At 40.3% G+C, this 22,099-nt stretch overlaps 1 protein-coding gene across 2 annotated transcripts in view; it reads left to right on the top strand.

Annotated features, from left to right (window-relative positions):
- The window catches only part of NAA16 (N-alpha-acetyltransferase 16, NatA auxiliary subunit), a 69,685-nt gene that overhangs the window by 24,322 nt on the left and 23,264 nt on the right, over positions 1-22,099 (top strand). For both annotated transcript variants that reach the window (XM_073614211.1, XM_073614212.1), the window contains 9 exons: positions 259-393; positions 1,765-1,918; positions 8,599-8,718; positions 12,309-12,404; positions 15,050-15,156; positions 16,363-16,435; positions 17,533-17,702; positions 18,718-18,870; positions 21,282-21,410. In XM_073614211.1, coding sequence (XP_073470312.1) covers positions 259-393; positions 1,765-1,918; positions 8,599-8,718; positions 12,309-12,404; positions 15,050-15,156; positions 16,363-16,435; positions 17,533-17,702; positions 18,718-18,870; positions 21,282-21,410 — 1,137 coding nt within the window. The remainder of the gene's footprint in view (positions 1-258; positions 394-1,764; positions 1,919-8,598; positions 8,719-12,308; positions 12,405-15,049; positions 15,157-16,362; positions 16,436-17,532; positions 17,703-18,717; positions 18,871-21,281; positions 21,411-22,099) is intronic.

Genomic DNA, 22,099 nt, shown 5'->3' with positions numbered 1-22,099 from the left:
TTTGAAGATTTCCCTTTGATTACTGTCTGGGGACAACCCACAAATAGAGAGCATGAATTCCCCAGGGCACAAATGGTAATAAAAACATGACAGATGTTCTAATCCCCCTTCACTCCATCCGAAAAAAAAAAAAAATTCTTTCATAATATGTGTTTACTAAGTATATCCTTTAGCGATTGAGGAATGTGGGCACGTTATTGATGTAGACATTTTTGTTATACAAGTATCCAGCATGTTGTAAATGTTTTTTTGTAATAGGAAACCAGATATCAACTTCTTCAGTTGCGGCCAATGCAGAGAGCATCATGGATTGGCTATGCCATAGCATATCATTTATTGAAAGACTACGAAATGGCCTTAAAATTGCTTGAGGAATTCAGGAAGACTCAGCAGGTACAGCACTAATTTAAACTTTTTATAACTGTCGGATTTTCTACCCTTCAACTTGTTTTCATAAATTGGCATTCATAGATAGCTGGCACCTACACACCACTATTGTGTTAGAAACACTGTGGTATTTTAGACATTTAGAGCGCCTCATATTTATCCTATGTGTCTTTAGGAGGTATTCTGTGAGTGGCTGACATTTAGGATTAAATATTTTGTCAATTGGATGTTGGTTGTCCTAAATATTTTATAGAGTGCCCTGGTTGTTTTGCTATGCAGCTGCATACTTTAGTTGGTGGTTAGGATAATGGAGTACCTGGGGTTTTGGAGAAACACAGTAATGCTACACAGTATTTGAAACTACCTGCAGGCATCTCTAGGTATCTGCTTACCATTTGAGCTGGCAATGAGAATTTTTTTTTTTTTTTGTTTCCCCATGTATCCATGGTTTATATTTTTGCAGTAAATCATTAACGGGTTTGTGAACCCATTTGTCTAAGTCTATGCCAGACCCTCTATTGGAGCCTGGCATAGCAAACTGTGTAAAGCATTTTTAAAAATGAGCAGTGTAAATACCGACTTTCAGCTGTCTTCAGGCCAGTCACGTGACTCGCGGCCGCTTTCCAGCTCCGATAGATTGCTTCTGCAGGAGGGGACGTGATCTCCCTCTGACGTCAGCCAGGGAGATCACATATGCGCTCGGCTCCACCCGCAGAAGCCCTGTCTCGTAGCTGTAAAGCGGCTGTGATTCATGTGACCGGCCTGAAGACAGCTGAAAATCGGTATTTACACTTCTCGTTTTATTAAAATGCTTTACACAGTGTGGTATGCCAGCCCCCTAATAGAGGGGCTGGCAGTGACAATTGTAGGTTTTTTTTTTTCTTTTTTTCTTTTCAATAATATCGGCGGAGACTGACAGAGAGAGGGAGCTGAGAGGCAGGAAGGAGGGGGAGAGAGGAGAGCTGAGAGCAGGCAGCGTATGATGGAGGGACGTACTCTGACCACGGTGGTCATGGCTCAGCAGCCATGATTTTCGTGGTCTGTATAGAGAGGGCATACAGGAAGTGGCAAGTTCAGGGAGGTTTTTCCTTTCCTTTTTGATTGTTAGTTACACACATAGATACACTTAAAAAACGGATTAATTTTAATGTTTACTGATTTAAATACATGAGTTTTGCTTTGAAAATAGGTCTATCATTTATGTATATTACTTGCTTATTATAAAAATTAAAACCCTGTTCACATACTAAAGAAGACTGCAGAGATAAAATCGGTTTAGTTTATTTGATGAAATGTAATTTTCAGTACATTTTATTATTATTTTTTCAGTACATTTTATTGCCAGGCCAGTTTTATATTCTTGCCATGTGCTTGCAGGTACCTCCAAATAAGATTGACTATGAATATAGTGAGCTAATCCTGTACCAGAATCAAGTAATGAGGGAAGCCAGTCTCTTTCAAGAGTCCCTGGATCATATTGAAGCCTATGAGAAGCAAATATGCGACAAGCTTCAGGTAGAGGAGATTAAAGGTAAATTGTTGGTCTCCCTGTCCTGTTCATGAAAGGAGATTTTGGGCACCTCACATGTTGTGCTGGACAATTTCGTCAGAGAACTAATTTTTGCATAATTCTTCAAAAATTTATTTTCTGCTTAATATTCCAGGATAAATACTTTTTTGTCATTCTTTTTATGTTCTTCAGCACTTGCTTCTGCACCGTATGGGTGAGTGCAGTGTGTCCTGTACATGTCAAAATTAGTGCAGTGGATTTAACACTGTAACTCTGCTTGTGTACACAGGTCTTTTTTACGTTTGGAAAACCGCAATATACTGTATCTGGCTTGAGGTGCTGTGATACCCAATGTGACCAACAGGTGGTGCTTAAAGCAGAAGTAAACCTAGCCACGTATCTCCAATTGTCACATATTATCAATAGTAATTGGTAGCATTCTCTTCAGTCTATCCTAACTACAGTAGATTCCTCAGAGCTTACATGGAACCCCCCGCAGTACTCTCTCTCCTTCAATGAGATCTATTTCCAGAGCAGGAACTGCTGTAAATAGAAACCACAGATCAGCAGGAGTGGCTAGGTCCCTGCTCACAATATGTGATACAGCTGTTCCTTGATTGAGTGTTCCACTGATTTCTCTTGCGGCTCTATTCGTCAGGTTATGTGAAGGAAGGGAAATGGTAGCTGAAGGCTTCCAGCTGCCACTGACGGGATTGACATGTACTCTTCTTTTAGCTGCCTCCTGGGGTGTTCAAAGTCCTGTCCTGGGGTGTTCAAGTCCGATATCCCCTGAGACATCATACTCCCAGACAGTGGCTAGAGGAGGGCAGACCTGGCATTGCATCATCAGGGAGTCATGCAAAAACCTAGAAGAAAGAGTTAGGTCCCAATGGCATAAGGAAAGAAGAAGGCGGCTCTGGACCCAGCGTGTGTCAGTGAGTCACAGGAGGACAATGTTGGATTCACTGGGTTTAGGCTGTTTTACTATAACCCAGCGAAAAAGGTAAACGGGATTAAAAAGCTAAATTAACCCCAGGGGGAGGGCAAGGGATGTAAAGTTCCTCCTTTTTTTAAGCTACATTTAGCACTGTTTGGGGACCTTGGATTGGCCCTCTCTGCTATCTATCCCCTTGTGTTGTAGTTAGGCATGAACAAGTAATCTTCTATCTCCTCCTGTAAAGGGAAAAGCTTTTTGAAGGTCCAGCAGATGACATCCACAGGTCCAGTTTGCCTCCACGCTGTTTTTGCTTTATTATAGCAACTCAAGAAGGTTAGGTTGTGGTAGAGCCAGATGTGAAAGATTCCACTGTTATTCTGAGAATAGTGCCAATGTTATTCTGGGAAGAAAGGCAGTACTTGAGAGGGAAAGGTTGGTTTGCACAAGGTTGAGCGTTTTGAGACTTGTAAGCTGATTAGAACACTGATTTTTAAATCTAACTTCTCAGAACGTTAGACTGGGTTCACACTCGCACTGGACTCCTCCTGTGAGCCGCTCCATTCCTCAGTGTGACCCCAGCCTTAAGGAAACCTCTACTAAGAAGATTTGAAAACTGCCAGTGGTGGCTTTTCTTCTGAGAATGCTAGTTCCCAGGGCCGGTGCTACCACTAGGCAAACTAGGCAGCCGCCTAGGGCGTCCTACTGCCTAGGGCGTCCTACTGCCTAGGGCATCCGGCCACTGGTGTTCCTATTCTCTTCTCTTCTGCAGAAAGCAACTAAGTTTCAGCATCAGCAAGCAGCCACTGCTCCGTTCGCACATAGTGTCAGAGGCGCAGCTGCGGCGGAGGACTGTGACTGTGTCCCGACTTCCAAATGAATGGGGGGGGGCAGCAAATTGAGGTTTCGCCTAGGGTGTCAAAAATCCTTGCACCAGCCCTGCTAGCTCCCATACTGTCTTTCTGATCCAGTGGCTTCATTGCTTTCTCAGTCACTAAGGCAGCCCATAGATGAGTCCATGTGTTGTGTTTTTTTGTAATTATTTTTATTTATTAATTTTTTATGTTTCGTTCAACCGGTGATGGGTGGGTTGAACGAAAACAACTGCCTCGATTTCTCCATCCCACGCACTTGGATGTGGAATGGGGGAATCCTCCCTGTTGATCGGCAGATCAGCTTCTGGACAACCTTTTTGCCCATACATGGATATTTGGCCAGTCCCTGCCAAACTGGCTGAATTTCGATGCATGTATGGCTGGATTTACTCAGAACATAAATACAGAGTAGAAACTCTTATGCTCTGTACCCACGGTCGGATTTTCCGATGGAAAATGTGTAATAGGACCTTGTTGCCGGAAATTCTGACCGTGTGTAGGCTCCATCACACATTTTCCATCGGAATTTCCGACACACAAAGTTTGAGAGCTTGCTATAAAATTTTCCGACAACAAAATCCGTTGTCGGAAATTCCGAGCGTGTGTACACAAATCCGACGCACAAAGTGCCACGCATGCTCAGAATAAATGAAGAGATGAAAGCTATTGGCTACTGCCCCGTTTATAGTCCCGACATACATGTTTTGTGTCACTGCGTTCAGAACAATCGGATTTTCTGACAACTTTGTGTGACCGTGTGTATGCAAGACAAGTTTGAGCCAACATCCGTCGGAAAAAATCCTAGGATTTTGTTGTCGGAATGTCCGATCAATGTCCGACCGTGTGTACAGGGCATTAGACTAATTTTCCTGATCTGCACACCAGGCAACCTGCATTTTCAGAAGAAAGTCATGCCCCTATACGTCTAACTCTCACCATTACCTTCCCTCCCCCCCCACTACACACCACTACCTAACTGTCACTTAAATGAAACATTACTACAGGACCAAGTGTAATAAAATATGTAGCGCCACCTCAGTCTCAATGTGACAAAAGATGAACAAAAAAAATATATAGATGGTTTGAAACCTAAATAAATGCCCAAATTTTCAATGAAAATGTGTTCAAAAATACTATGTGAGTATATCAATAAAGTGCAATGTGCACACAATAAAGAGAATATAACACAATAAATGAAATCAATGTGAACAATGTCACATGATATATTAAGTGTCCAATCAATCAAACACGTCAAGCGTGAACTGACATCTGATACATTAATATAAAGGTGATGAATGTGAAAATAATAAAGTGCAATAAAAAAATTGCAATGTAATTTCCAATGCGACTCCCAAAGGAAAATACTTAAAGTGCAATGTGCATATAATGCACGGATATTATGCCGGCAAGTAAATAAAAAACCAATAAAGTTACTGTCAGTATTGCCATACCAAATAATATAATATGTGTCCAATCAACTGTGAACTAGTGACATAGAATAATATAAAGGTGAAGATATATATAGTGCAATCCAAAACCATGCAATGCGACTTCCAATGTGACCGACTCCCAATGTCAGCAGGAGGAAATCTTCTAGAAGTGAGAAAGGTGCAAGTGCAGTGGCAGCAAATGTCTATACACAGTTCATCAAATCTTGCTCCGATGTGCGGTGACCATTTCAGCCAGCCTCTCACCTGTAGTGGCGGCCCCCAATGGGCCGAATCACGCTTAGACCAACAGGTAGGCAGCAGTGCATAGACAGGCTCAGCTTCCAGAATCAGCTCCCAGTCCTAGTTCCAGCTCCCGGGGCGGGGTGTAAAATTGGCGCTCTCCCACACTCAGCCGATGTTTTCAGATGGATAATGAAAGGAAGAAAATGGGCTCCATAGTGTAGTAAATTAAAATAAATTTATTTAAAAACGCTAATAGTAACTTACATGAGGTAAAAAGTAAACAGCAAAAGAAGTAAAGGCTTTCGGGTTCGGCCGTACCCAGGAAGCAGCGGCACCTGGCTCCTCCCACATTGAGGCTTTGCGTCACACCACGTGACTTCATCAAAGGGATAAGGAGTTGGGTGCCAGACAGCCAGTGTATATAGCGGCCTTTGACATAGCAACAGCAAGTCACTGAATCAGCTGTCCTCCTGGTACATGATATGTAATCAGTGACATCTACAATAGGTATCATTCAATCAGTATCATAAATATTAAAAACCAAACTAAAAAAAAACCTATAACGAGTAATATAACGATACTTTATCGCCATTAGGACACAATGTAGACTTCGACCTTAATTGTTTTATTTCTAACTTTTCATTTTTTTATGTATTTATGATATAAATTTTAATAACACTCACTCCGTTTTTTGAGGTTAAATATGGTAGTGTGACCAAGTTCACCCTGATTAGAAACCTGAAGTTGAGTAGTGGAGTAAGCTGTACTAGCTTTTCCCTTATTATGACGTATTTTTAGATGTGTTGATTCCTCCTTTCTGCATGTTAATATCTCAGTGTCGTTGGGAGTGTCAGATACTTATATTCTCTCCTTGGTTTTACATAGAAGATATGTTTTGTGCTCACTAGGTGTCACTATTGAGCTAACGTTTTTGAAGTGTATATATATTTTTTATGTGCCACTTGGTGGCGCTTGGGATTGATTCCTTCTTCATGTTCTTTGATTATAGTCTCTCCCTGCAGATACATTGATTCACCATTAGATGGCGTTTGCCTATTAGTCCTATCTTAATACTTCGGTTTTTATATCCTCTGTTAATATTGTCTTTGATTGAAGAGTATATTACTCGTTATAGGTTTTTTTTTTAGTTTGGTTTTTAATTTTTATGATACTGATTGAATGATATTCCAACAACAAAATCCTAGGATTTTTTCCGACGGATGTTGGCTCAAACTTGTCTTGCATACACACGGTCACACTAATTTGTCGGAAAATCTGATCATTCTGAACGCTGTGACGTAAAACATGTACGTTGGGACTATAAACTGGGCAGTAGCCAATAGCTTTCATCTCTTCATTTATTCTGAGCATGCGTGGCACTTTGTGCATCGGATTTGTGTACACACGATCGGAATTTCCGACAACGGATTTTGTTGTCAGAAAATTTTATAGCAAGCTCTCAAACTTTGTGTGTCGGAAAATCCGATGGAAAATGTGTGATGGAGCCCACACACGGTCGTAATTTCCGACAACAAGGTCCTATCACACATTTTCCGTCAGAAAATCCGACCGTGTGTACGGGGCATAAGCGTGATTCGGCCCATTGGGGGCCGCCACTACAGGTGAGAGGCTGGGGGAAATGGTCACCGCACATCGGAGCAAGATTTGATGAACTGTGTATAGACATTTGCTGCCACTGCACTTGCACCTTTCTCACTTCTAGAAGATTTCCTCCTGCTGACATTGGGAGTCGGTCACATTGGAAGTCGCATTGCATGGTTTTGGATTGCACTATATATATCTTCACCTTTATATTATTCTATGTCACTAGTTCACAGTTGATTGGACACATATTATATTATTTTGTATGGCAATACTGACAGTAATTTTATTGTTTTTTTTATTTACTTACCATAATATCCGTGCATTTTATGCACATTGCACTTTAAGTGTTTTCCTTTGGGAGTCACATTGGAAATTACATTGCAATTTTTTTATTGCACTTTATTATTTTCACATTCATCACCTTTATATTAATTTATCAGATGTCAGTTCATTCTTGACGTGTTTGATTGATTGGACACTTAATATATCATGTGACATTGTTCACATTGATTTCGTTTATTGTGTTATATTCTCTTTATTGTGTGCACATTGCACTTTATTGATATACTCACATAGTATTTTTGAACACATTTTCATTGAATATTTGGGCATTTATTTAGGTTTCAAACCATCTGTATATTTTTTTTGTTCATCTTTTGTCACATCGAGACTGAGGTAGCGCTACATATTTTATTACACTTGATTGTTAGGGTTATGTGAGTACACCACTTTATGTTGGCGGCTCCTTGTCTGTTTTATCTCTTTTATGTGGTTTTTGCGCATTAGTCACTATCTTTTACATACTACAGGACCAAGACACTATCCTGGAAGTTACCAGGGAAATACAATCGTATTTTCACACCAATAACACTGTGGAAGTCACCTCTCCCACTCTTTGGGAGGCCCATAAATGACTGGTTCCAGACATTTTTTATCAAAGGTGGAGCTTGCATTAAGAAGCAACATGTCCTTCAATGTCAGACTCATTATACACGTATCTCATCCCTAGAGTGTCTACTTATGGGGAACTCCTGGCTTTACAAGAATGGTTTCATGACACTAAACTGTTTCATGACACTAAACAGAAGCTTCTGAAAGGACCCAGAGCTTTCTATGAATTTTCGGATAAACCAATTCGCATTAAGTTCTTAGGGGCCCACAACAGTGTACATCAAAGTGAGTTTCCCCATAGAAGTCAATGGAAACTCAGATCATTCGTTCCACGGTGACATCTATGGCATGTAGTACCGCATGTGGCCAGAGGTGGGGGGGGGGGGCGCAGACACTTGGAAGCCACTCCGAGCCTCTCTGATGCACTTAGGAATGGAGTGTTTACGAGTGCATCCGAGCGGCTCCGAATGTCACTTGCGCCCCCGCACCTCTGGCCTAATACGGTACTGCACACTGCCGAGGCTTGAATTCTGCTCGTTTTTTGAGACCACACTCGCAAACTGAGTCAGAATTTTAAAAAAATAGCTCGTATTGCGAAACGCTTGTTAACCGCGTTACTCGCAATCTGAGGTATTACTGTATTCAGATTTGTTTAAAAGTCTTAGTCATGTTTTATGATTTTATGCCTGAATTTGTTTTGGTCATTTATTTATTTTTTTAAAGGGGAAGTATTGTTAAATCTAGGAAGATTAAAAGAAGCTGCTGAAGTCTATAGAGAACTTATTGACCGTAATCCCGAAAACTGGAAATACTATGAAAATCTGGAGAAAGCATTGAAACCTGGTAAGACGCACAATCCTTTAAACAATGGAATGTTGTTGAAAGTTATCAGTGTATAAAAGGAGCTTTGGGTTAACTCAAGCTGTATGTTTATTTTTTACTAATATATATATATATATATATATATATATATATATATATATATATATATATATATATATATATATATATATATATATATATATATATATACATACACACACACACACACACAGTGGGGATGGAAAGTATTCAGACCCCCTTAAATTTTTCACTCTTTGTTATATTGCAGCCATTTGCTAATATCATTTAAGTTCATTTTTTTCCTCATTAATGTACACACACAGCACCCCATATTGACAGAAAAAACACAGAATTGTTGACATTTTTGCAGATTTATTAAAGAAAAACTGAAATATCACATGGTCCTAAGTATTCAGACCCTTTGCTCAGTAGTTAGTAGAAGCACCCTTTTGATCTAATACAGCCATGAGTCTTTTTGGGGATCCTCTGCCATTCCTCCTTGCAGAACCTCTCCAGTTCTGTCAGGTTGGATGGTAAACGTTGGTGGACAGCCATTTTTAGGTCTCTCCAGCGATGCTCAATTGGGTTTAAGTCAGGGCTCTGGCTGGGCCATTCAAGAACAGTCACGGAATTGTTGTGAAGCCACTCCTTCGTTATTTTAGCTGCGTGCTTAGGGTCATTGTCTTGTTGGAAGGTAAACCTTTGGCCCAGTCTGAGGTCCTGAGCACTCTGGAGAAGGTTTTTGTCCAGGATATCCCTGTACTTGGTCGCATTCATCTTTTCCTTGATTGCAACCAGTCGTCCTGTCCCTGCAGCTGAAAAACACCCCCACAGCATGATGCTTCCACCACCATGCTTCACTGTTGGGACTGTATTGGACAGGTGATGAGCAGTGCCTGGTTTTCTCCACACATACCGCTTAGAATTAAGGCCAAAAAGTTCTATCTTGGTCTCATCAGACCAAAGAATCTTATTTCTCACAATCTTGGAGTCCTTCAGGTGTTTTTAGCAAACTCCATGCAGGCTTTCATGTGTCTTGCACTGAGGAGAGGCTTCCGTCGGGCCACTCTGCCATAAAGCCCCGACTGGTGGAGAGCTAGAGTGATGGTTGACTTTCTACAACTTTCTCCCATCTCCCGACTGCATCTCTGGAGCTCAGCCACAGTGATCTTTGGGTTCTTTTTTTACCTCTCTCACCAAGGCTCTTCTCCCCCGTTAGCTCAGTTTGGCTGGACGGCCAGCTCTATGAAGGGTTCTGGTCATCCCAAACATCTTCCATTTAAGGATTATGGAGGCCCCTGTGCTCTTAGGAACCTTAACTGCAGCAGAAATTTTTTTTTGTAACCTTGGCCAGATCAGTGGCTTGCCACAATTCTGTCTCTGAGCTCTTCAGGCAGTTCCTTTGACCTCATGATTCTCATTTGCTCTGACATGCACTGTGAGCTGTAAGGTCTTATATAGACAGGTGTGTGGCTTTCCTAATCAAGTCAAATCAGTATAATCAAATGCAGCTGGACTCAAATGAAGATGTAGAACCATCTCAAGGGTGATCAGAAGAAATGGACAGCACCTGAGTTAAATATATGAGTGTCGCAGCAAAGGGTCTGAATACTTAGGACCATGTGATATTTCAGTTATTCTTTTTTAATAAATCTGCAAAAATGTCGACAGTTCTGTGTTTTTCTGTCAATATGGGGTGCTATGTGTACATTAATGAGGAAAAAAAATGAACTTAAATGATTTTAGCAAATGGCTGCAATATAACAAAGAGTGAAAAATTTAAGGGGGTCTGAATACTTTCTGTCCCCATTGTATATACCTCTCTATTCGTAAACAGTACATTGTTAAAAAAAATAGTTTTATATACAGGCAGTGCACTGCGAGAGCGTGTGCTGTTTAGGAGATATTTGCTGTACACTGCACTGATGTCATTGGCGCATTCGCTGTGAAGAAGCGGCCGCCCGTACCATTTTTTCAATAGTGAGTGCCGTGACTGGTGGCTACCGTGCAAATGCGCGACTCTGGCTAGTCACAGAGCCGGAGTCGAACATGGATGCGGCCTGCAGCTGGGAAAGTGCAGGCTTTGTTTGCAGGGACGTGTCACATAATGTGCTTGTATGCAATGCATACTAGCACATTATGCTTTTACTTTGCAGGGGGAAAAAGGAAGTAAAATCGGGGTTTACGTCCTCTTTAAGTAATACTGAAAGCTAAGGCCACAATATACAGTAGTATTAAACAGCAAATATAGTACTTATGCTTTTACATATACTTCTGATTGGACACAAACACATAACTAAGGCCCCTTTCGCACATGCAGACCTTTTTTGTTTCATCAGTTCAGTCACTTTTTTTCCAAGGAAAAAGCAGATGAAGTTTACATCAGTTTCTCATCTGTTTTTCATTAGTTTTTACACCAGTTTTTTGAATCCACCAACTAGAGTCCTTAGCCACAGAACCATTTTTTTCATGCAAAATGGATTATTTGTCCATTTTACATCCATTTTTCGTTTGATTCGTCTTTTTAGCGCCAGTTCACACAGGGGCAACACGACTTGCAGGTCGACTCACCGAGGCGACCTGCACACGACTTCAGCGGCGACTTGCAAAACGACTTCTGTATAGAAGTCAATGCAAGTCACCTGAAGTCGCCCCAAAAATACTACAGGAACCTTTTTCTAAGTCGGAGCGACTTGCGTCGCTCCTATTAGAATGGTTCCATAGTAGAGAACGGGACGCGACTTGTCAGGCGGCTAGGTCGCCTGACAAGTCGCCCCTGTGTGAACCGGGGCTTAACAAAGATAAGTGGTTTGATTCGTTCCAAAAAATGAATGTTGATAGAAGCAGATGTAAACTGATGTAAATGATCATCCATTTACATCCGTTTTTCCATATAGATGCATTGATGTCCATTTTTCCTCCGTCGATAGATGAAAAAAACGGTCTGCGTGTGTAAAAAAAAAAAAAAAAAAAAAAAGGCCTTACACGCATCCTTGACATTAGATTAAAATTAAACGAGCCACCCTCTACATGACCTTTTTCTGTTTAGTGGTAGGGGCAAGTATACACCTGATCCTGGCTTAGTGAGTTATAGGCCTTGTACAAGCATGCCAGGGGAAAGTTAAGACTTTTTAGTCTTCACAGGTAGCATGCGTATTCCAGGTCCATGATTAGTTGGTAAAGCCAGGAGTGTCAGCTCTGGAGCCTGCAACTTGTAACAACAAATCGGCTTCCATATTTCTATTGTCACAGAAATCTATTTAGGCATATTTGGTCCATGTACTCAGGACAGACAGAAATCCAACACACATTCAGAAGGCTTAACTGTTATAAGCAGCAATTATCGCACTATATTCATTTACAGGGAATCTTTACACTAAGCAAACATATTGGGTGGATGCTTCAGACTGAGCGTTTTTAGGAGGTTTACTCTGAGGCCTGTCAACACCTTGCTAAATAGATACCTGAATCTGGGAAAACCAAAGATGAATGTTAGTAATATTTAATTGCATTAGTGCATGCAGGTTTAAAACGAGAAGTTTTCTCTAGCTTAGGCATTCCACAAGATAATTGTATTCCTTTTATTGTAGCTACTGTTGAAGAACGGCTTAAAATCTATGATGATCTTGGCAAAAGATACCCACGGGCAGTTTCACCAAGAAGATTAACATTAAATTTTATTACAGGTGAAGTATCAGGGTTATGTCATTAAATGGCCATGTGTTTGTTGTATGGAAGTGGGGGGGGGGGGGTCACCGTTTGTGAATTTAAATATACTTGCTCTAGGATCTTTCAACAAGAAGTTGCCATCACTGAGCTTTTCTGTATGAGAATGCACATTTACTTTTATTCCACTTTTGAGTGGAAAAGCTTCTGAGCCATATTCATTAGTAGGCATCCACTCTGTCATCTTCTTTGTCCTAATTCATTTATTTCACTGGCATCCTATTTGCTATTAGATTATGAAGCAAAATGCTGCAGTTACTCTATGCTCCATACTGGACCACCTAAGGGATTCTGTAGTAGCTACAAATCTATGTGTAACAGCTTGTAATATGTTATATTACAAATTGTTACATGACTTAAATGACAAGATTTGCTTCCAGTATCAAAAATTTCCATACCTTACTTAAACAGATTGCACACTGTGGCCTTCAGCTTTGGCTGGCTATAAATCTTACATTCTGCTGCAGTACTGACGAATCTGAAGGAGATCACCGCTTAAGGTCAGTCTCCACTTGAACCTCCTCCACCGCACATTATCAGGTGCAGACTTGATAATGGACAAAACAAAAGGAATCTGGTCGGCCGCACATCTGATAAAATCACCTTTATTTGGAAATTTCTAAAAAAGACCATAGAGGTGCAAAAAATAGCACACCAGCTAATGCATTTCACGCCAACATTAGCGCTTAATCATAGCTTTAAGAGCTGATGTTGGCATGAAACGCGTTAGCTGGTGTGCTATTTTTTATTTTTTTTTGTACCTCTATGGTCTTTTGTGGAGTGTCTTTTTAAGAATGTCCAAATAAAGGTTATTTTATCGGATGTGCTGCCGACCAGATTCCTTTCCTTTTTGTCCATTACTGACGAAGCTGTCCCTAATCGCCTCTAGAGGTCATTCTTGGGAGATGTTTATACTCCTGTCTCCTCAGCCCCCCCTTGTGGCAGATGAGCGACTTCCGCATTGCAGGAGGATGCAAACATAAGTACTTAGGCTCTAATGCAGCCTTTCTCAACTGGGTGCCGTGACATCTCAATCACATGGTTTTACGGGACCAAAAGAAAGGGAAGACCCATCTTTGATGGTTGTCACTAGAAAGGGGGTTGGTGACCCCTCTAACTGAATTTTGTTTCCCCATTTCAATATTTTACAAGGTAATGCAATATGTCATGAAACATAGGCGCATAGTAACCAAGGAAGGGTTTTAACGTGAACCATTTGCTACCTGCATGGAGAAAAAGATGGGGGTTGATTTACTTAAGGCAAATCCATTTTGCACTACAGGTGCACTTGGAAGTGCAGTCGCTGTAGATCTGAGGGGGAAGATCTGAAATGATGGGAAGCTCTGCTGATTTTATCATCCAATCATGTACAAGCAAAAATGCTGTTTTTTTATTATCCTTGCATGTCCCCCTCAGATCTACAGCGATTGCACTACCAAGTGGATTTGCCTTTAGTAAATCAACCCCATGGTGTTATGTGACATACTATGAAAAAAGAGAACAGAGAAAAGGGGAGGACAGAATAACCCATCGGGGTCTGGAAGAGGGATGGGGGAAGAAAGAGGGATGTAAGGGGTGAAGAGCGATATATGGGGAGGAGTGGGAAAAAGGAAGGAGGAGAGTATAAAAAAGGACTTTTTTTCTTCCCACCCTCCACAGTATGGGGAGGAGTCAGGGAGGTGGTAACCAAACCCCATACAGCCTGATCTGTCGAGGCTCTGCATATTTGCCACCTGGTGTTTTTGGTTTTTTGTTTTTTAGCTGATTTGCAAATCTAAACTGGAGTGGATGATTTTCTTCACTCTGAGATGCCTCCACTCATTTGGCCTTATGAGTCAGCATATTTTAGATGGCCCTAGGAGTCAGCACTGTTTTCTCTCTCCAGTATATAGAGAGGAGCCTGGACCGCCTCCTCCCAGCTCTCTCCTCCTCCTCCCAGCTCTCTCCTCCTCTTTGCCGTTATCTATACTCCCGTCGACAATACAGAAATCTGGGCAGGCCGCCCAATCTGTCCTTGGCAACCGATGACTTCATCGGTTGGCAGGACATAGACAGATGGCTCGGACTGCATTCTGTATTGCAGACGGGAGTATAGATAACAACCGAAAGAAGGAGAAAGCTGAATATTGGAGAGAGCCCTATACTGGGGTTGGCACAGTGCAAGTTTTTTTTTTTTTTTTTTTATTGTCCTTTTGCCACAACACCACGGTTGAGAAACGCTGGTCTAGCCAATGCTGAAATGCATGTGGGTTTTCCAAACCTGGTGGGAAAATAGGATTGCAGAGGGGAGAATTGCAGCATGCCAGAGTATTTGAAGTCATCCCATACAGATGGGGAGTGCGGTACTTCTTTTATTTAAAATGCTAGTGTTGGGACCCTTTGTATTGGAGAGCAACAAAAAGCTAAATGTTTCTAATACTTTTCCACAGTACCCAAAACGTAAAATTAGTTTTGAGTGGAGTCCCGCTGTACTTTTTCCTTTTTTTTTTTTTTTTTTTTTTTTTTTTTTTTTTTTTGTAATCAATTTCTGTAAACAAGGCTAAATAATATTAATATCTGCATGTATTAATATTAAAAGTTTGAATAATTGAATTTTTGTCTTTAGGCAACAAATTTAGAGACCGAATGGATAAGTTCTTACGAATTAACTTCAGCAAAGGTTGCCCTCCATTGTTTACTACATTAAAATCACTGTACAGTTCATCAGAAAAGGTGAAGCACTTTTGATTGTTAGCCTGGTTATTGGTATGTAAATACACAACACTGTAACAAAGCTTGTATACCTGATGTATCGACAGTCTATATTACCCCCTATGAGCTGTACTGTTTTCAGTTCTGCCTTTAGGAGGGTTGTCATAATTGAATTATTATGTAACAGAGAGCAGATTGCATTAAATAACTTTATTGTAAGTTGTATAACTTATCCTTTAGGTTCCCCCACCACAGTCTTGTACACTCCTGCCTACACTCATGCTGCCACTGTAAACTCTGCTCAGCCTGTCCATTGTTTCTGTGCATGCATTGGAAAATCGAATTTATTGCAAAAGACCATCTTTCTTCAGGATGTATAATATCTGTATAGAATAACCGATGTTATACATTATTGTTAGAAATACATGTTTTGGTTTTTTCATGTAAATCATGGAATTCTAGTGCTTCAGAATAATCCTGAAATAGTTTTTTCCTTCTCTTACTGTGCATACTTGGATTGCTCACATTATTGTTTAGAAGGGGGGTTGGGGGTACCTGTCTAGCACATCTAGTGCTGGCTAACCTTTAGGGAAACCAGTGATGACTGAACAAAATAATCCAACTTAAATGGTTGCTGGATTCTCTGGAACAGTAAACGCAGGTGTCTCCAACTGTCCATGGACATGGTAGCCATTGCTTTATGAGGCTTTAATCTCCAGTTACTTTATATGGGTAACTTTAAAGCTGAGTTCCATGAATTCAGCTCCTTTGTAAAAAATGAAAGCACATCATGAGTTAAGTCCAGTGAGGTGCACCTCATGGGTTGAGCTCTATTGCGTATATCTGACTGCTTTATAGTACTCCAGGAAGATAGATGTCAATGTAGAGCAATGCTGATCCTTCTGAGCTATGCATCTTGAACAGGAGAGTCGCTGCAGGTTCTGTGCCTGCCCCTCCCTCCTCTTGTCCAATCACAGAAGCCTCAGTATTATGTGAATACATTTGCTACATACAAAAGCTTCTGTGAATAACCAATATAGTAACTAGCCATGTTTCCTCTTGTACTGATTATACATCCATAAACTGTTTTGTTCAACTGCTTGCCATCTTTCTTGATCTGATCTGTGTATTCTGACTTATGAAGAATATGCCAGAATATGAGGACACAGTGGAAGAGATTCCTGCAATGGCATTTGACAGTTGTATTATGTTTGTTTTAATTTACAGCTTTCAGTAATCCAAGAACTCGCTATTGGTTATGAAAATTCATTGAAGGCCTGTGGCTTGTTTAGTACCGTTGGTAAATATATATAATTTTTTTTTTGGATAGCATTAATTGTACAAATTTGATAGAAAAATAACCCCCAAGTACTCTTTGGAACTTTAAGGGCAACTTGGAAACCACTAATAAATTTTGTATTAAAAACCTAGTTTTTATTACATCCATATAAACTATAAAAATCACAATACAAATGGTTAAAAATAGGTCATCAAGAATGAACGGCTGAATTGTATAGGCAATATACATATATATAGGTGATACTGTCTTCTCTACTTCCCTGACGCTTTTCAGGAAGACTTCCAAGTTTTCAAAGTTGCCCTTAAAGACCCATAGAGTAGTGTTAGCGTATGCCACCTCAAAAATATTGTCTCTGTCCTCTCCCAACACTACATTTATGCTTATTTAAAGTAAAGTTTATAGCACACCTATTTTGTAATATTTTACTTTTGTTGGGTAAATAAAGTTACCTGGGCTGATATGCTTGTTTTTTTATGGAGAAAAGACTGCATCAAGTCCCCCTGAACATGCCTGAAGGCCTATAGCAACTTGGAGAGCTTTTTTTTTTTTTTTTTTTTGAATCCTGGTTCAGGCATGATCTGTTATGACGTGCTATGGGGAGGAGTGGCCCCACACATATTCTAATTTATTTTTTTAATTCTTGTGTTTGATTGTAAAAAGGAATTGGCAAGTCACTTAAATGGGTAAACACATGAAACATTTTGTTGTGTTTTCATATCCCCCAATCAATATCTTTGTTTCCTTTTTAAACCTGCACTGCAGAAATGACAGGTGGATGATGATTGACTGTGGGCTTTAAGATAATTTTTTTTTTTCTTTTATCCTATAGCCCAGTTCACATTTAAAAATCAGTGTGTTTCCAGTATATAAGCCATGACTAAGGACTAACGTCCAGGCTGTTTTTACAGCATTGCACATATCTTTTCAATAAAGGAATATTATTTTTTTTGGAAGTCCTCCTGAGTGCCGACCATCCCTTTCCTTATTATGTTACCAGTATATGAATACGGAAGCCAAGCCCAGTGCTGCACTTTCTGGAGACTGTACTAGGTTTGTTATCAAATCGAATATGGTCATTACTGTTTTTATCCTTTCAGATAATGAAGAGCGGGAGCCACCAACAACGCTTCTCTGGGTTCGATATTTCTTAGCACAGCACTTTGATAAGCTTGGTCAGTGGTCTGTTGCCTTGGACTATATCAACTCTGCCATTGCAAGCACTCCAACGTTAATTGAGTTATTCTATATCAAAGCCAAGATTTATAAGGTAAAATAAAACTTTCTTTAATCCTATTCAATAGCATACAGCAGGGAGAGGTTACATGATAAGTAGAAACACGGTTGCATGTGGTTATTTATGTCAAAATGATTTTAGCTCTGTTGTGTTCTATGGTATAAATACATTTAGGAAGTGCTTCTCCATTGTGTCTAGCTTGGTTTCTTTTCTCTCAGGCATAGAATATACATTAAAGAAAAGGCACCAATCAGAGGTTCAATGTCTCCATCCCAAAACACACTTGCAAGAAAATGCAGAAAACGTTTTGGCCCCTTTTTTTTTGTTTTTGTTTTTTTGTTTTTTAGAAGGACAACATACAAAATTGCCACAAATCTATAAAATAGATATTTTATTACGGACAATGGTTAAAACCAACTTAAAAGCCCAAAAATGCACCAATATAAAACCTGTACATTAGGAATATCACTTATGCGTACATCAGTACAAATTGCTCCATACAAACATATAATTTTGATTAGGCGGTTCACATCCAAAAACTGAAGAACATCATAATCTCTATGTGTTTTGTGAAATGCCATTCACTTCAGAAGAAGCTTACCAGTCATCGGGATATTCTACTGATTTATCAATTATATATTTATTTATTTTTTTGTATTTGTGCTTTTTTTGTCTTAAGTTGGTTTTATGCATTGTCCATAATAAAGTATCTATTTATACATTTGTGGCAATTTTTGTATGACGACCTAAAAAAGCAGTTTTCTGCATTTTCTTACAAGCTATAGTAATATACATTTGTTTAGGAAGGGTTTTCTGTGTATCTGCAGAGTTTAATACTTTTTAGAAATTTTAGCTGAGTACATGTCAAATATTAAAGTTGTACTTTGTTAGTATATAATGATTTTATTGTGGTACAGAGCCTTGTCTAAATGTGCTTGAGTGTTTCTGGACTCCATGAAAATGTATTTGCAATGCAGCCAATATCACCTTTTCAAAATACTACTTAAATTGGTACAAGACTTTAATGCCTTTCCTTTTCTTAACACAGCATATAGGAAATCTCAAAGAAGCTGCCAAATGGATGGATGAAGCTCAGTCATTGGACACTGCAGACCGGTTCATTAACTCCAAGTGTGCGAAATACATGCTCCGAGCTAATATGATCCAAGAAGCAGAAGAGATGTGTTCAAAGTTTACAAGGGTAAAATCTGATTAATGTTTATTTAGCTTACATTAAACAAACTGTTATTTTTAATATGACAAACTTCTCTTCAACGCTCAAAACTGCAGGTCATTTTATGTGTTACAAGGATAGAGATTGACAAATTATAAGGGGCTTCCCATGACTTATCACTGAATGTTATTAGATTATTATTATTATTATTATACAGGATTTATATAGCGCCAACAGTTTGCGCAGCGCTTTACAACATGGGGCAGACAGTACACTTACAATACAAATCAATACAGGAGGGATCAGAGGGCCCTGCTCGTTAGAGCTTACAATCTAGAAGGGAGGGTCAAGTGGAGACAAAAAGGTAATAACTGTGGGGGATGAGCTGATGGGAAAAAAATGAAAGTACAGTTGTTAGGTGTGGGTAGGATAGGCTTCTCTGAAGAGAAGGGTTTTTAGGGATCTTCTGAAAGCTAATAAAGTAGGAGATAAGCGGACAGATTGGGGTAAGGAGTTCCATAGGATTGGAGAGGCTTTGGAAAAGGCCTGGAGGCGAGCATGGAAGGAGGTGACAAGGGAGCTAGAGAGCAGGAGGTCTTGAGAGGAACGAAGAGAGCGAGTAGGTTGGTATTTAGAGACCAGGCTAGTGATGTAGCTGGGGGCGAAATTGTGGATGGCTTTGTACGTAGTTGTTAGAATTTTGAATTTAATTCTTTGGCCGAGCGGAAGCCAGTGGAGGGATTGACAGAGGGGAGTGGCAGACACAGAGCGATTGGTAAGGTGGATGAGTCTGGCAGCGGCATTCATAATGGATTGAAGAGGTGATAGACTATGTAGTGGTAAGCCAATGAGAAGGGAGTTGCAGTAGTTAAGGCGAGAGATGACCAGCGAGTGAATTAAGAGCTTTGTTGTGTCATTGGTTAGAAAGGGGCGTATTTTGGAGATATTGCGGAGGTTGAGGCGGCAGGATTTGGACAGTGATTGGATGTGTTGCTTGAAGGAGAGTTCAGAGTCTAGGACTACACCTAGAACCTTGGCATGTGGTGATGGGCTTATAGTTGTGCCATCGATTTTGACAGAGAGATCAGGGGAAGAGGCATAGGGGGGAGGAAAAATTAGAAGTTCGGTTTTGGCTAGATTGAGTTTAAGGAAGTGGTGAGACATCCAGACTGATATATCTGAGAGTAAATTACTGATACGTGAGGAGACAGAGGGAGTGAGCTGAGGGGTAGAGAAATAGATTTGGGTGTCATCAGCATAGAGGTGGTATTGGAAGCCATGGGAGGCTATCAGTTGACCCAGGGAGGCAGTGTAGATTGAAAATAGTAGAGGTCCAAGAACAGAACCCTGAGAGACCCCAACAGAGAAAGGAAGAGGAGAGGAGGAAGTAGAGTTATAAGAAACGCTAAAGGTGCGGTTGGATAAGTAGGAAGAGAACCAGCGAAGTGTACAGTCACGGAGACCAAAGGCGTGTAGTTTTTTGAGGAGGAGGGGTGGTCAACCGTATCAAAGGCAGCAGAGAGGTCCAGGAGTAGGAGTACAGAATAGTGTCGATTGGTTTTGGCTGTTAGTAGATCGTTTGTTAGTTTTAGGAGAGCAGTTTCTGTGGAGTGTTGAGGACGAAATCCAGACTGAAGGGAATCGAGAAGGCCATTATCAGCGAGGTGGACGCTCAGTCGGTTGTAGACCAGACGTTCGAGGAGTTTGGATAAGAAGGGGAGCAAGGAGATGGGGCGTAGGTTGTTAAGATTGGATGGGTCCAGTGAGGGCTTTTTAAGTATGGGTCTGACAAGTGCATGTTTTAGAGAGTTAGGGAAGATGCCAGAAGAGAGGGAGAGATTGAAGATGTGGGTTAGAGAGTGTAGTATAGGGCCAGAGGGTGAACGTAGCATTTGTGAGGGAACAGGATCCAGAGGGCAGGTGGTAAGGTGGACATTAGCAAGTAGTTTAGCAACTTCGTCTGTAGTGGTGGGGTTGAAAGAGGGAAATAATCATTGTGCCTGTGGGCATGAAGTGTAAAGCGTGGAGGGTGTCGGCACAATAGAGATCTCAGCGCGAATAGTATCAATCTTCTGTTTGAAGTGATTGGCTATCTCCTGTGCAGTGAGTGAGTTGGCGGGCGGAGGCGGTGGAGGACGAAGTAGAGAGTTGAAGGTGGAGAAGAGTTGACGGGGACAGGATGATAAGTTGCTAATGAGAGTGGTAAAATAGGTCTGCTTGGCAGAGAGGAGGCTGGAGTTGTATTTTTGGAGGGCAGATTTATATTGGTAGAAATCTCTCTGGCACTTAGTCTTACGCCACAGGCGCTCCAGAGCACGACTACGTTTTTTCAGACTTCTAGTATCATCTGTTTGCCAAGGTTGAAGGGGTCTGGGCTTGATTCTGTGTGTAGTGAGGGGGACAACTACGTTTTGTAATGATGGGACCCTTTCTTTCAGGAAGGAACACCGGCCATGGAGAATCTGAATGAGATGCAGTGCATGTGGTTCCAGACGGAGTGTGGCAGTGCCTATCAGAGAATGGGCAAATATGGGGAAGCATTAAAAAAATGCCACGAAATAGAAAGGGTAAATTCAAAATATGATGAAACTTGAAATCTTTGTGCTTTATCTTTTTTATGGTGTGGATGTGTTTTAAAGTGTGTGCAGAATCCACATAGATTTAATACAACATAGAACCATTGTATGTTAAATTTGCAGTAGCAATTGATAGTGCTCCATCTAATAGTCTGGTATACAGGTGCATCTCATAAAATTAGAATGTCAAGAAAAAGTTTATTTCAGTAATTCAATTCAAGAAGTAAAACTCATATTTTATATAGATGTGTTACACATAGAGTGATATATATATATATATATATATATATATATATATATATATATATATATATATATATATATATATTTCAAACATTTATTTCTTTTGATTTTGATGATTATGGCTTACAGCTAGTGAAACCCCAAAATTCAGTATTTCAGAAAAGTAGAATATTACATAAGACCAATAAAAAAAAAAATTTTTAATACAGAAATGTTGACTTACTGAAAAGGATGTCTATGTACAGTATAGGTATGCACTCAATACTTCGTCGGGGATCCTTTTTCATAAATGACTGCATCAATGCGGTGTGGCATGGAGAAGATCAGCCTGTGGCATTGCTGAGGTTTTATGGAAGCCCAGATTGCTTGGATAGCGGCCTTCAGCTCGTCTGCTTTGTTGGGTCTGCTGTCTCTCGTCTTTCTCTTGACATTACCCC

This window comes from Aquarana catesbeiana, linkage group LG02 (genome assembly GCF_042186555.1).
Source record: "Aquarana catesbeiana isolate 2022-GZ linkage group LG02, ASM4218655v1, whole genome shotgun sequence".
Taxonomy (NCBI): Eukaryota; Metazoa; Chordata; class Amphibia; order Anura; family Ranidae; genus Aquarana; species Aquarana catesbeiana.
The sequence above is the reverse complement of the archived record's forward strand: the minus strand, read 5'-3'. Positions and strand labels throughout refer to the sequence as shown.